Source organism: Mangifera indica, chromosome 6 (genome assembly GCF_011075055.1).
Source record: "Mangifera indica cultivar Alphonso chromosome 6, CATAS_Mindica_2.1, whole genome shotgun sequence".
Classification (NCBI taxonomy): Eukaryota; Viridiplantae; Streptophyta; class Magnoliopsida; order Sapindales; family Anacardiaceae; genus Mangifera; species Mangifera indica.
In genome coordinates this window covers 16,074,668-16,089,982 of record NC_058142.1, presented here as the reverse complement: position 1 = coordinate 16,089,982, position 15,315 = coordinate 16,074,668, and the positions used below count along the sequence as shown (strand labels likewise).

General features: G+C 31.8%; 1 protein-coding gene across 5 annotated transcripts; it reads right to left on the bottom strand.

The window, feature by feature from the left end:
- Positions 1 to 2,717: 2,717 nt before the first annotated feature.
- On the bottom strand, positions 2,718 to 13,511 carry LOC123218781 (vacuolar sorting protein 3). 5 transcript variants are annotated; one of them, XM_044640406.1, is made up of 14 exons: positions 12,290 to 13,504; positions 11,744 to 12,019; positions 11,300 to 11,496; positions 10,864 to 11,005; positions 9,798 to 10,070; positions 8,636 to 8,708; positions 8,000 to 8,048; positions 6,571 to 6,859; positions 6,275 to 6,330; positions 6,095 to 6,163; positions 5,852 to 5,963; positions 5,024 to 5,113; positions 3,531 to 3,701; positions 2,718 to 3,086 (listed from the first exon to the last, which is right to left on the bottom strand). In XM_044640406.1, exons 1-14 carry the CDS (start codon positions 13,346 to 13,348, stop codon positions 2,994 to 2,996), a joined length of 2,949 nt encoding a protein of 982 aa, XP_044496341.1. In that variant the 5' UTR covers positions 13,349 to 13,504; the 3' UTR covers positions 2,718 to 2,993. The 5 variants fall into 5 exon arrangements, 3 of the variants coding, with proteins under 3 accessions (XP_044496341.1, XP_044496342.1, XP_044496343.1); XM_044640407.1 differs by lacking the exon at positions 2,718 to 3,086 and having other exon boundaries at positions 3,566 to 3,701; positions 5,024 to 5,100; positions 12,290 to 13,509; XR_006502739.1 differs by lacking the exons at positions 2,718 to 3,086; positions 3,531 to 3,701 and having other exon boundaries at positions 5,096 to 5,113; positions 6,091 to 6,163; positions 12,290 to 13,510.
- Between the last annotated feature and the right edge of the window lie 1,804 nt (positions 13,512 to 15,315).

Below are 15,315 nucleotides of genomic sequence, written 5' to 3'. Positions count from 1 at the left end.
TAAAGTTTTTTCTTCTATCTCCAGCTACTAGATGTCATTTACGCTATTGACTGACCTTCCCACCATTTTATTCTCTCATCGTCGATGTTCCCACTAGACTAATTTCGTTGAACAAAGACAAACCTTCTTTGTCAAATGAAAATGATCTAGTGGAAAAATCGATAATGAGAGAAAAAATGATAAAAAGACCAGTTGATGGCAAAAAACGACATTCAATCGTCAAAGATGAAAAAAAAAAAACCTAGGGAAAAATGCAACTTTTTAAAGTTTTATTATTAAAAAAAATTTGTTAGTTTTCTAAAATGAGAGGAGAAAATGATATAAATTTTTAGGGTTTAGTGATAAAATAATAATTTTACTTTTATCTCTAATAAAAATTAGCTTATTGGTGAATATTTGGAAATAAAATAATAATCAAAATATTATTTTATTCTCTCATCGTCGATGTTTCCACTAGACTAATTTCGTTGAACAAAGACAAACCTTCTTTGTCAAATGAAATTGATTTGGTGGGAAAATCGATGATGAGAGAAGAAGATGATGAAAAGACTAGTTGATGGCAAAAAACGACATTCAATCGTTGAAAATGAAAAAAAAACCTAGGAGAAAATGTAACTTTTTAAAGTTTTATTATTAAAAAAAATTTGTTAGTTTTCTAAAATGAGAGGAGAAAATGATATAAATTTTTAGGGTTTAGTGATAAAATAATAATTTTACCTTTATCTCTAATAGAAATTAACTTATAGGTGAATATTTGAGTTTTTGAAAAGTCATGGGTGTGTTTAAATAGTTGGCTAAAACTTAGGTGGGAAATAGTGCTTTGGCCTTTAGAAAATTAATTAAAATGACAAAATTAACCAACCGTTTTCGATTTTATATACATTTTTTTTCAAATTTTTTGTTCTCACGCCATCACTCCAATTTCAACATCATTATTTCGAAATTAAGGTAAAAAATTTGTAATATTTAGGTATGTATACAAATTTCAACTGAAATTTTGGTTACATTAAGGTATTTATGTATTTAATTATGAAATTTTTAGTTAATTTAGTCACAAAATCATATATTACAATTTTCGGAGTAATCAAAATATTCGATTTTATTATTGTATTGATTTGGTATAGAAGACAATAGATATAGATAGATGATAATAGGATTAAATATGTTAGAGCTAAAGAGAAAATGATAAAATACATTACGAACACAATGTTCGAAGGATTTATTTAATTAATGAGCAAATATCTCTATCTTGATCATATGCAAAACTATATTGAGATAAACAAAGAATAAAAATATAAAAATATTTTATGTAATCAATCTAGATTCATAGTCTAATACCCATCGATATAACGTCTGATTTAATAGATGTTACATCAATATATTATCATGTTTTAAATAAATTATTTTTTTTTTCGTATTTTACACTTTACACCCAAATTATATTAACTCGAAAACTTAATTACAAATTTAAAATGTCATAATTCAAATATCAAAGCATCACTAAATTCTTTAAATATAACTCTATTTCTTACGTCCATCTATAAAACATCTTTAAAACGGTCAATTTTTAAGTTAATACAATTTGAATGCAAAGTGTTAAAAAATTAATTAATTAATAATTTGTGTATAATGTAACAATATATTGATGTGACATCTATCATATCAATGGATACTGGATTATATATCCAAACTGGATATATATAATATTTTAAATAAAAAAATATCAATAGTAAAAAGCTAATCAAGATTATAGATAATAAAAATATTAATTATCTTATTAGCCTTTTCTTAAAAGTGAAAAGAATACATCCCAAATGATACGACAGTACCTTGCCCCAAGCATTTATATCTTGGAAGGCCAAAGGACTATTTCCCACCTAAGGTATGCTACAATCTCAAGTTTTTACTCTTTATCTTTGATAATATCAAATACCTACCCATAAATAGTTAAAATTAACAGTGGTAAAAGTAAAATCATTATTTTATCTATAATATTAAAAATAAAATAAAATATAATCTCTTTTTACCCCTCTAAATTTTAAAAACTAAAAGTTTTTTATAACCTAAGTTTTAAAAAATGACAGTTTCACCCTAGGGTTTCATTTTAAAATCTCCGGCGTCATCTTCGACGATCTCTCCCTCTTGAAGCATCTTCTCCTTCTGACGGTCTCTTTCCTCCCATTTGGATACCTGATTGACGTTGACGAAGTTCTTCATCTTCCACGGTTTCTCCGACGTCAATCGAGCGTCCAAATGAGAGAAAAGAGACCGCCCAAAGAAGAGGATACTTCGAGAGAGAAAAACCGTCGACAATGAAACCGAAGATGTCATCGGAGATTTCAAAACAAAACCCTAGAGTGAAACTACCATTTTTTAAAATTTAGATTAAGAGAAATTTTTAGTTTTTAAAGTTTAAGAAGACAAAAAGAGATAAAATTTCAAGGGATAAAATTCTGTTAATTTTAATTACTCATGGATGAATATTTGGTATTACCAAAGATAAAGGGTAGAAACTTAAGTTTACGGCAAACCTTGGGTGGGAAATAGTCCTTTGGCCATCTTGGAACCTCCAATATTGACATTCAACATCTATAAAAGGTCGGTGATAGTGGGTGTATTGTTTTTCTGTTTAATCCCTGAAATGGCGTTAAAAATAATTAAAGCAATTATTTGCCTTTGTATACCCCAAAACTTTAATTAATTACAGAAACACCTCATTTCTTAAACAATTTATTTGGGAACCCATGCTTATACATTGTGTACATCAAACCGTTTCACTGTAATTTTATCCTTCTATTGGCTACTGAATAGAGAGTACCTGGAGGTGTAAGCATTGAACAGAACTAAAATACACACAACATTTAAACATTTGCAACTTCAATTTGCTGAAATCCTTCTCCAATCTGTGACGGTTGAGACCGCAGCTTGAAACTAAGGATCCATGGACAGGAAATGTTGCCTTTTATCTGTAAGTTTTGAGTTTTTCCTCTACATCATCGTGTCACAAGCCAACCGGGTTTGATTAAAACATCTTGCTTAAAGTCGCGACCAGTGACAGAAGTTGATTCACCTTGTCGCCGGAAACACTGCATAGAGTTGCAACCCAGTTTCAAATAATCAAGAATTCAACAAAACTATATCCTTTTTTTTTTTTTCCAGTTTTCTGCTATGAATAATCTTGACTACCAGGCCTTCAGCTAAAAGATTGTTGCCAAGGTGACTCGTGACATTCCGGAAAGCAGCAAAACTGGTTTAAAGACCTTGCCACTCCAGAGTTCATAAAACAATTAATTTTTATTCTCATAATCAGTAAAACCTCATACAGTTGTTACCGTGCAATGCTTCAAAGCAAGAATATCAGAATCTTGCAGCTATTGCAGTTTCAATATAAAAATTTAAGATCTGAAAAATATATATTTTCTCCATGCCCTATGAGTGACTTGTCAGAAACAACCTAAGCTTTTCCTACTAACACAAACTTGGTAACAACGAGATTCAAAAGAAAAAGATATTGGAACAGAACTGCCAACCTTATAACACACGATAGTATCGTCGGGATACATTGCAAATAGTTTAGTTCCAAGGCGGGCATGACAAGAATCACAAAGGCTCTCATCATTGATTTGAACATGCCGTGATCTTTCCTCTAATCTTGCTAACCTTGCATCAATGTCCACAGCTCGGGATAGATTATGCACAATCTGGAAAAAGTAATCAAAATGTAGTTCATTTTATAGGCACTACAACAGGGAAAAGTCACATAATTTGGTAAAGGCTGCAACTTGATGAAGTAGAAGATATTGCTTTGGCATCAAATAAAACCTACACATGTGCCACTAAAACAAACCCCTTAAAAAAATGCAAAATCATCAAAACAAAGGGCTTATGGATTTTAGGGTGTGTTATTTTATGTTTTTTAATAATGAAAATAAAAAAATGAAAATGCATTCAGCATATTCGTATGAAAACAACTTTTAAAACCATGAAAGATGTAAACACATTAGACATGTTTGTCTAAAGACATTGTATTTTTAAAATAAACAATCATTTAAATATATTACAAGACAAAAAAACAAAAAATGAACAAAAATTTTTGTACATTACGAAATAACAAAAAGCGAAAACAAAATATATGGCTGTAATTTTTCTTACTATCAAATAATAAGAAGAAAATGCAATTTTTCTTTCAAACTTTGAACTGAAATTTCTCTCTTGTAGTTTCTTCATTTAATTACCATCTCAGATTCAACTCACAATTAAATTAAATTCTATCTTCATTTTTTTTCGTAAAAACTTCAAAAAATTAAATTAAGGGGTTTTATCTCAACCCTACAAGGTTTCATCAAATACTAAATCTCCCCTTGATAATTTGGAATTAAAATCAATCCCCCTACCGTTAGTGGCCATTACTGTGTAGTTAGAATTTAAAATATCATGATTTAATGAATATTATCTAATGGCCTCTCTGTCGTTTATTTAAAACTAAAAACTTAATGGTGGAGGGATTTATGTTATTACTGTAATACAATAAATTTTTGTTATTTAATTATTAATTGTTTTGAATTGATATTTTATCTTAAAAGTATATTTTTCCCAAATAAGCACGCTGAACATGTTTTCATTTTATGTGCTTTTAAATATTGTTTTCTGACTAACACGATGAAGGGTTTCTTATTTCTTGCAATTTCCAATCCTTTTCAATATTTTCACAAAAAAAAAAAAAACCTGAAAACAAGAACATGAAATTCATTAAAGAGCACTCTTTTATCATGTGCCCTTTTTTATGTGAGCAGAGAATACAAAAATGTAAAATAAAATGATCCAGCACAGTTGAGATCACAAGAGACAAAAGGTTTAATCCATATTACAACAGGAAATTTTATATTTCAAGATGTAAAACAAGAACTAAGCAGGGCGCAATTTCTAGCAAGAAAAACCTTTAATTTAGAGGGGAACAGAAGATGCATCAGTGAAGAAGTTTGCTTCAGAAGGTTCGCTCTTATTTAAGGTAAGAAACACTTACTTGTCCTTGCCGATGATGGTGAAGTCGAGCCCTCAACATTCTCAGTATTGTATCTGATGCAAGTTGAAGGGGCATATCTGGGGACAATGTCTGCAACATAAAATCTCAGATAACCTAGGAAAAATACAGGAGGAAACAAAAGCAGAATAATGCAGAAAAAAAATCAACTCCCCATCCCTGCAGAAAACAGGGTCGTGGCCATTCAAATATTAGAATTTTGACATTGTATCTGTCTGAAGAATATCTCCTAAGAATAAAACTACATGTACAAACATTTCTTATTGATCCATACAAGTTGGCATTACAATATGTAAATGAAAAATGAGTGATATGATTGTTTATTTTTACTTTTTCTATTACTTCAAAACCACCCAATTACACGCTACTAGGTCAATTGTACGGATAAGTTAGTTAAAAATATTTGTAAATGTAGTTTTGCTCATCTCTTAAAGTTCTCATTTCTATAAAATTATGACCCATAATATTAAAAATTATGTTATAATACCCTATATCACAGATGTCAAAAATATTATCTTCTATGAAAATATGAAGACGCTAGGAGATTCAGTCCACTATATTTTACCAAAATAAAAGTATTAATGTAAATCATGATAAGCTGTCAATAGATTATTTCCAAAAATTTATTATAAGAATTTCATAATTCACTTCACTTTTAAAGAAAGGAGATGCACAAGTTTTAAGATCAATTCGAAAATATTTAATGTATGCCTCTACCAGTCAAAGATAGAAAACTATTTAAATATTATTTTATTGTTATCATTACATCTTGCCCACTAACATCAGAGGAGGATGTGGGGTAATATATACCTCTAAAACTTGCAAAGGATCCAGTGATTCTCCATGATTGTGCAATAGGCGAACAGCAGCCTTGAACATAGGCTCCTTACCATCTTGTGGATCTAAATACATATCAAGTAGCCTGAGATTATAAAAACATGATATGTCAAAGCCTGAGAGTAGAGGTATATTAAAAAGCATCACATTAACGGGTAAAAAAATAAGGGAGCAATGAAAAGAAAGATGAAGCAAAGAGAGAATGCAGAAACCAACTGCATATAGGCATCTGGTCTTCCAATCTCTGCACAATATTGTTCTGCAGCTTCACTGTCCTCCAACTTCCTGAAAATCCATAGGATCATTTGTAAATATTAAAAATAAAAGCTGTCCCTTAGCTATTACAGCGCTGACCACTTTCTACCTTTAGTATTCTACAAATGACAAGAAGCTTACAGGGCCAAAATTTGGAGGACCAACGTCTCTTGACCTAGTTTTCTGTACAAAATAGCCTGTAAAACAAAGTCCAGAAATTTAATCAGCAGTGAGTTAAATGTGAAAACTATCTATTGAGAATAAATGTTACTAGAATCGACAACAGAGACAAAGTAAATTCATTCCCATCCATCTTGGGCCTTGGGAATAAGTACACAGTCAACATATTTATCTAACCATACTCAAATGGGCAAAAAATCCAAGACAGTACGAGGAAAAAAATTCATGGATCTTTATTCCACTGATAAGAGAAAAACCTTTTCCAGCCATAACTCTGATCCTTCAATTAATTCAAGAACCTCTTCAGGATCATACAAGTCTGAAGACTGTAAAAATATTTGCAATCTTTCTCGTACAGGGTTTTGAAAGATGGAATCCCTCCCAAAATCAGAACATTTTGCTTCTTCCAGCCTTGCAGTTGCACGGTTTTCTAAGCTAATTTCTGCTTCAAATGTTTCAATAGCTGACTTTGCAAGTGACAGAGCATATAGTGTATGGAAATGAGTATCATTAGAGTCTTGATCTTCAATCAACCATTGCAGATACCTGCACAAACAAGGAATCTAAGTGCAAGATCCACGTGGTGGCATAATCTGAGGAGAAAATACACACACACATACATAACAAAAGCATAAAGAACTAACACAAACAAAGAAAGGCACTACATGAAAGAAGAGAAAAGATATTACAAATCTTATGATAACAATTCTAGTTCCCTATCGAAAGATAACAAATTAGGCAAAAAATTTTCACAGTAAGCTACATATGTAGTGGCTCAGTTTACAACCCAATATCTAAGCAATATATATACACATATCTCAGACAAAAAGTTTACCCATGTGAATAACTAAAACCATGAAAATTAAACAATAACCGTCAGACTATTAATGAAATAGTTTAAGAGGAGACTCCTTTGCCTCTTAATTGATACCCAATAATTGAAGAAGTAGGGAAGTACAACACCAAAACTAATTGTAAAAATGAACTTTCAATTGTTTATATAGTACAGAAAAAACAGACATGAAACAAAACCGAAGATCCAGATACATTAAATGGGGAAACAACATAAACCGATCAGTCAGCCACCTGTGATATGTGTCTAATTTTGCATAAGAAAAAGAAACTTCATTGGAGAGAAGGAAGAATTACAAGGGAGTGGACTGGCAACTCCAACAAAGAAAATAAAGTCTTAAATTTATCATATGCATGAAGAAAATATGTAAGCATGCACATTATAATGGCTCTCAATAAGCCCTATAAAATCCACTACTTTTTAAGTGAAGAGGCCCAAGCTTCCACACCAGCTCTATTCTTCAGGCTGGCAATGTGAATGCATGACAAGAGTTAAAATTGCAATTTAAAAGTTTCTCAACACAAAATCATTCCTATCTCTTTCTAAGTTTATATCCAACAGATGCTGAGAATAATATTTGAAAAGGAAGAAGCCAAAGGATTTATAAACTCTAAAAAGTTGACTCTGAATTTTGACCTGAAGTCTGCAGATGGCAGTTCGCTAAATCAACAAAACAGTTCTGATTGCATCCGTAAAGGCTAGCTAAAGAATGTAAAGAACTCCATGGAGACATTCGTGTACAAATTCCCTTGTTTTTCCAATTAAAGGAAAAGTCTATGACTTCATTGAAGGACATTGCTACTTTTATGCATATAAAACTTCATTGTACATACCTTTGTAGGATTTCAACCTTCTTCGAATCAATTGCAGCAATCACTTCATCTGCAGTAAGAAGCTAAAGAATAAATTTGTGATCACCATGTGAGCACAATGCACAGAAAATAAAATTCACACATGACATAAGTACTAGCCTCAGTGTCATGTAAATACGAACAAAACCATGTTATTTCAAAAGTTATGGGTTCTTAACATACAAATTAAAAGATAGAAAGTAATCTTCAGCTTTGAAACTGGTTCAATAAGATTCAATGACACAATGAAAATTATTTTATGCAAAAATGTGTCCAGGTCATTGAAATTTCTATTTTAACTAAAACAACTCCTCATATCAATAATGTGATCAAAATTTTAAATCAGAATCTGCAGTCCCCATTGATGCTTAATTTTACACATCATGTCACAAATTGGCATATAAAAGGTTTTTTCACTTTGCTAAAAGAAACATTTTTTAAGTCACTTGAAAAACTAATAAAAAAGGATAAAAATGTTATGTCACAGGCAATATAGTGTGCTACACCATATAAAACAGAAACCCAGAAGTAATCCAATGTGTCACAAAACTAAAGTAAATAGGAAAACAAATGCAAAGAGTCCATAAGACCGGGCATTCTATATGAGATGAGACCTACCAGGAGAAAGTTGAGTCGCTCTTTTCTCTGATGTCAAAACTTTAACAGCCAGAACCGGGTTTATATCTGCAATCTAGTAGATATCACCAATGTATTAATAACCAAACCGTTAATATCTAATCCCTCCTTCCCAGAGTGTTTATTTACCTTTCCATTTTAAGCTTTCCCAAAATATTGTGAGGTAGGAAGAATAGGCTATGTTTATTGTAGTAGTTTCTTCAACTTACATTAGGGAATTGATTTGTCAATGTTATCTTACAGTTTAATTTTGTCTTGAATTTCTTTAGATTTATATAATACTAGATTAGACAAAGATTTCTACTTCATAAGCCTATAAATGAAGGCTTCTATTATTATTTCACATGGTTTTTGATTGTTTATTAGATGAGTATTGGTTTTCTCTTTACAGGCTATCTTATTTTCTTAGTTCTTCTAAGCCTTCTTAATTTATCCCCTTTCCTGCTTCTCATTGATTCCATACTTCTCTCAATGTCTCTATTTCCTATCTCTTTTCTATATCTACTCTGATAAAGAAACAGAAGAAGAAAAAAAGAAAAAAGATAAGCAATATAGAAATAAAGAAAATATAGAAAATTGAGAGAATAAAGAAGGGTATAATCAAAGGACAACAACCAAGAAAGGGTTTAAATCAAGAAGGATTGAAAAAGGGAAAAACTAAGAGAGAAATAAATATTCCATAAGGACCAAATTAATACTTAAATATTAAATGATCTAGTTTGTCCACACTAACAATAGAAGTCTACGTTTTGGGGCTTATGAAATGGAATTCTAATAGTGATTAGATACATGATAAAATCTGAAACAACTCTAAGATAACTTTAGAAATAAATCCCGAAGATAAAAAAGAAACTACTAAAATAACCTTAAACATATCCTATTCTTTCTACATCAATTTGTATGCATAAAACATATTTATTAACCTCAAAAATTTTCTCTCTAATTTTTGTTCTTTTTCCTTTTTTAGCCAGCTTGATATATAAGGGAAGAAATGGAACTCAGGCATTCAAAGTCTACATCAATAGAATATATAAGTTCACACAAAATGTGAGAATCCCAAAGGTGGAACAAAAATTTGAAATTAAGAAAGTAATATCTAAAAATTCTATTTGAAAGAAAATTTTCAACAAGAACTAGCACATACCCAACCAAGATGTTGCAAAATTAAATCCTCATCAGATGACTCCTCAAGGATCTTTGTAGCCTCCGTTGCAGCAATCTCCCTACCAGATATTACATCTGTACTTCCATTAGGCAAGTCATTCTCAACAGCAGGGTCCTTCCATAAGCCAGATGAATAATTTCTAGCTAAGATGCGCCAAATAGCAAGAGCCTTTGAGCTAACCCCTTTACTTGCATAGAGGAAGGCAAGAGTGCGAAGATGCCCAGAGTCATCCAACAAAGTTTCTAACTCCTCCTGCACCGCCCATGCAAGTTCTACTGTCATCCTTCAAGCAAGCCCCTGAGAATGGCCTCTCTAGTTTCAATGCATTGGAATACTAAGATTCCACATTTTACCACATTCACACATATTGCATTGACTTGAGGCCTATAAAACAATTTGATAATGATTTTACAACAAACAAAGTATGCTGAGTTTTCAAACCCAAAAGAGCTGGATGCCTACACTTGCCTGACAATAGCCAATATTTTTTATTAATGATGTCACGGCGTATTCACTCATGAAATATTTTATGTTCAATGCAGCTCGATATTATTAAGTGATTGAACTGCCAAATTGAATCGTAAAACTCCAACTTGAAAGAAGAATTCAATTAATTTTGTTTAAACTCTAAAATCAATATTTTTTCCTCCGAATTCTTTTACTGGAAGGCAAACCTTTACTCAAAGATAAGCCGACAAAAATAATCTAGCAGAATATCAGAAATTGTTTGATTATGAGTTGCTACTTTGGATCTTATCCTAAGTATGCAGCAAGCAAGAACTTCTTCATTAACAAATTTGCATTTGTATTCCCTTTATGCAAATAAATTATGTAGCTCCACATACTTCTTCTCATTTAACTTACTCAAACCTTTATATCATTATCCAGAATCTTATATTAATAATTTTTCATCCATCAGTCATTAATGGCATTGATCAAGAACCCTCATATAATCACTACTAATTGAGGTTGAAAATTCGTCAAAAACATGTCACAGAATAAATGTATAATATCTCATACAAGCATACAGGAAAGTTGCACATACCACAATACAATTGTTTTCTGAAGATGCTAACTTCTCCATGTCATGCACACGATTTAAGGCTCTATAGAGATACATTAACAGTGTGTCAACTCCTTCCTTCACCAAATTGGTCAACTCCTTCTCACGAGAAATTTCAAGATACCTGTAGAAAGAAGAGAGAGAGAGAGAGAGACAGAGGTTTGAGGCACATTACGAGTCCTAAGCCATCACCACACATATACTGCCTAAAACAGTAAATATGCAATACTTAAGATATGGATCACTTAAAATAAAAATTGATAGAACGCCACAGAGCTGCAACATTAAGGAACTAAAATTTTCCATTATTTCATAGATATGATCACCTCCCACCCAAAAGAAGAAAAAACATAAGAGACAATAGGAAACCATAATAAAAAGCTACCAAACAGATAAACATGAGGAATATTATGGATACCTGATGATGTTTTTGATTGCTTGTTCTAGTAAATGAGCTCTGCTTGGAGGATTTGATAGAAAATCATCGTCTACTGCAGTTTCTACACCTGCTTTTTTAAGGAAAATAGCTCTTTGGATAGCAGCAAGCCCACTGTCCACAACATCCTCAAGAGGTGCAGGAGGAGGATGCAAGCCCCAATAGCGATTTCTAGGAACCTGCAAATGCGAGGTCAAATGCTATAACTACATATTATCAGATGCAACTGACCACTCTTGGAATGCTTCTTCCTCATTAAGCCCAACTAAATTATGGGCCAGTTGAGACCTAAAATGTTATACTTTCCAAACTAAATGAATTGGTTATGTTTAACCTAGCCACATGGCTTGATGTTAACACAAATCCAAAATAATGCATTTACCAGATTCATAAGGTCCACAAGGAAATGAGCATATAAGAGCATACCAGCAATGACCAGCGGTTTGGGTCTCGCATTATAAATGGAAATACTTCAGAAGGCTGCATAGTTTCTGACTGCAAAAAATGATCTACCGCTTCCTCAAAATGCAGATCAAAAAGCAAGAGGAATCCCACTTGAGCATGAACAAAGGACAGCATTTCCTTTGATATTTCACCTTCACACTCAAGCTCCTCCACCAAGGAGATGGCTTCCTTGAAATCCTTCTTTCTCAATAAATCTTTAATTTGTTCTTCAGCAGGTACTTTTCGGTAACAAATAACCTGAAAAATCAAACATACACCCAGAAATAATAATAAAAAATCGTTGTAACTTAAAGTTGGAATGCAGGCGGTGATCACAACCAAGTCATAAGTCCACCAAGCTTTTACTTTATCAATCTGTAGAGTATTGAAGAAAAGCCAGAAGAAACAGTTTCCAAACTTCTTTTCTTAAGCTAAGTTTAAATAATTCATAAAACACTCTAAACCTATGTATACTTAATACTCAGTAAAGCTTTACTAGCATAACTCAATTAACATTTGTGCACATACCTTGGTGGGCACTGCAACAACAACAACGTTCCCTCCCCCGAATTCCCCATCTGTTGCAATGCACGGGATAACACCTTCCCCGGCAAGTGTAACCGTTTGAATACAGACACTTGATTTCTTATGATACAGCTCCATCTTCCCATCCCCCACAACCACCGCATACATTGATAACTCCCCAATAGAATCCGGACTCCTCCTAAATACCAAACTCCCACCAACCGGCTGCCCATGCACATCCACAACTACCCCCACATTGTCTACCAATAACAGTACCCTCCTCTCCTTTAACATCAACTTAAGCAATGGAAAACTCGATACATCAGGTAACGAAAAAATCACACCACTCTGACCTGTAACACACGAAACCAAACTATACCCATTGACAGTACCTACAATTATCGAATCATTAAGCCACACCATAGTCTTAACCCCATCTATACACTGAATTTCCTTCAAAATCAAGACATTACCATTGACAAACTCTATCAAAATCAATCTTTTACCAACAATAACAGCAAAAACATCGCTACCCTTCCGAGTCTGCTCCTGTTCTTTAACTTTGACCCCATTACTCTTAATCCCACCCCCCAATTTCTGCAGCAAACGCTGACTAGTACTCGCACTCGAACTGTTTGGCAAAATGCCGGAACCAGTTTCCAACAAATTAGTACACTCCGATTCACTCGTCTTCACTCTCTTAGTAATAACACTAACCCCTTTCAAAAACCCAACTTTCTTCACAGGCTGAACCAACAAATCATCCACCAAAAACAAACACTCATCGCATAGAATCAAAACCCTGTTGAGTTCACTTAAAACAAGAATAGATTCCACGGGAGATTCACCCACCACAACGCTTTTCAAAAACGACAGCGTGTTTGGAGAAGACGGCTCGAAGGAGAGGAGAATGAGGCGGCCAGATTGAGTGCCGAGATAGAGAAGGGATTGGGAAATGGAGAGGGATTTGATTGGGGAAGAGAGAGAGTGGGGAGAGAGATCGAAGTGGAAGAGCGATTCGACCACGTTTCGAGCTTTGGGTTTCAATTGGGGTTTAGCCATTGGAGGATTTGAAGAAAAAGAAGAAGAAGAGCATGTAATTAGAATCTGAAGACTTGGGAGGAAGACGAAGAAGGAAGGGATCTGGAATTTTCAACTACCAGTAAACAAAGTCGAGAATTTTCATAGCAGCTTAGCTCGCTTACGATACAATCAACGGCATGTATGGGTTGATAGGTATGTTAGATGAAAACAAAGGGTTAACATTTTATTTTGTAAAATTTATGGGGAATTCGGTAAACAAAACGTATAATCAAAACCAAATTAATTATTAATTAACATATAAATAGGCATTTTAATTTATTCTTTTAAACAATGTTTTCTACCGACTACCGATTAGGCCAATTAAATTATAAAGATTTTGTGTAAAAAACCATTAATCAAAACTAAATTAATTATTAATCAATGTTTCCTTGACAGGACAGGACAGGAGAGAACAAAAAAAAGGTCCAATCCAATGGAGTGATAATTAAATTAATTAATTGTTTAAAAATAATATATAAAATATTTTTATATAATTTATTATTAAATATTTATAATTTGATTATACTGATATCAAAATAAATTTAGTTCGATGATATATTTATTTAAAATTGACAAATTAAAACTTGTGTTTAAAACTCAATAATAAATTTAAAAGTTACTTTTTTATATTGGCTAGATTTAATGTAAATCTCCTAGTTTAATTTGTTTTACAAAATTAAAACTAATGATAGTTCTTTGAAAATTTCACTGATAATTCTTCATTTATGATAGAGGAAGACCATGGTCATCCTTTTTTATTCATAATTTTCATAAATAATGTAGTAAGTTTCTCTCTTTTAGATAATTAGTTTGTATCAAGATTTATTTTTTTTAACTATATCTTATTAGCTTACTCAATATTTGATCTAGAACAGTTGTCAATTATGCATTTTGTTAACATTAACATTGAAAAACTCACGTGTGTGACATCAGATAGTATCACTTCTCGTTTTTGTTTTATCTGTTAATCCATATTTTGTTTAATGTTTAACGAATTAGTTTTTATCTTGCTTTTATAGTTTTGTTAATTTTTTTTCTTTAGAATACTTTTTTTTTTAAGTAAATTTATATAAGAAAAATGACATGCTACCTAAGCAGGCACAAGAGAATGATTGAGATGAATTCACTTTTGTAAACACGAATGGGTAGGAATGAGTGTAGTGTAAACACTATAAGAGAGATTTTGTAGAAATAAGTAAGAGTATAATCATATCTATAATTCTCATATTTTATTACAAAAATACTCTGGTCATAGAAATCTAAATAAAATACTGTAATACCCAATTACATAATAACATATTATCTGTATATCTAAATTGTATACCAAAAATATGTGCATATAACATTGCTCAAGTTATTATCATAGAACAATGTTACACGATACAAATTCATAAACTTTATTTCTTATTTTAACACTTAACAAAAAAATTGTTGTCCTAACAAGGAAAAAACTAATCTATGATTTAAACACTATATTAGTGTAGACTTACTCTAATACTGGAAACCTTCTCCATAACGTTTCATAGACTACTCTTTAAGATTTTCTTAGGAACACCTTTGTATTCTCTAAAAATAACAATAACAGATCTTTTAAAGAATCAATAAAAACTATATATATACATTCGTGAGTTTATACTGATGATATATCATTATATGATTAATTAATTTTGAATTAAAGATAAATATAATATATTATTTGTGTACTAAATTATGTTCATATAACATTGCTAAAGAATTATTTAAGAGATTGAATTCTTAAGTCAATGAAAACTCTAAGCTATCCTAAAATTAAATCATTCGAAAATATTATCTTTTTTCTTCTTACGAACAAATAGATACTTTAAAAGAAAATTAATGTTTTCTCACAATTTTTTATATTTAAACCCACTTTTTTTTATACATGAAATCATATAATGTCTTCTCATCCCATCCCATGAGGTAAAGGT

Bases quoted from the DNA above. Each gene is read 5' to 3' on its own strand.
- LOC123218781 (XM_044640406.1), bottom strand. From the start codon at position 13,348: ATGGCTAAACCCCAATTGAAACCCAAAGCTCGAAACGTGGTCGAATCG. The intron at 11,497-11,743 runs GTATGCTCTTAT...TCGCATTTGCAG, and splicing joins CAAACCGCTGGTCATTGCTG to GTTCCTAGAAATCGCTATTG. The intron at 10,071-10,863 runs GTATGTGCAACT...TGGGCGGTGCAG, and splicing joins CAGAAAACAATTGTATTGTG to GAGGAGTTAGAAACTTTGTT.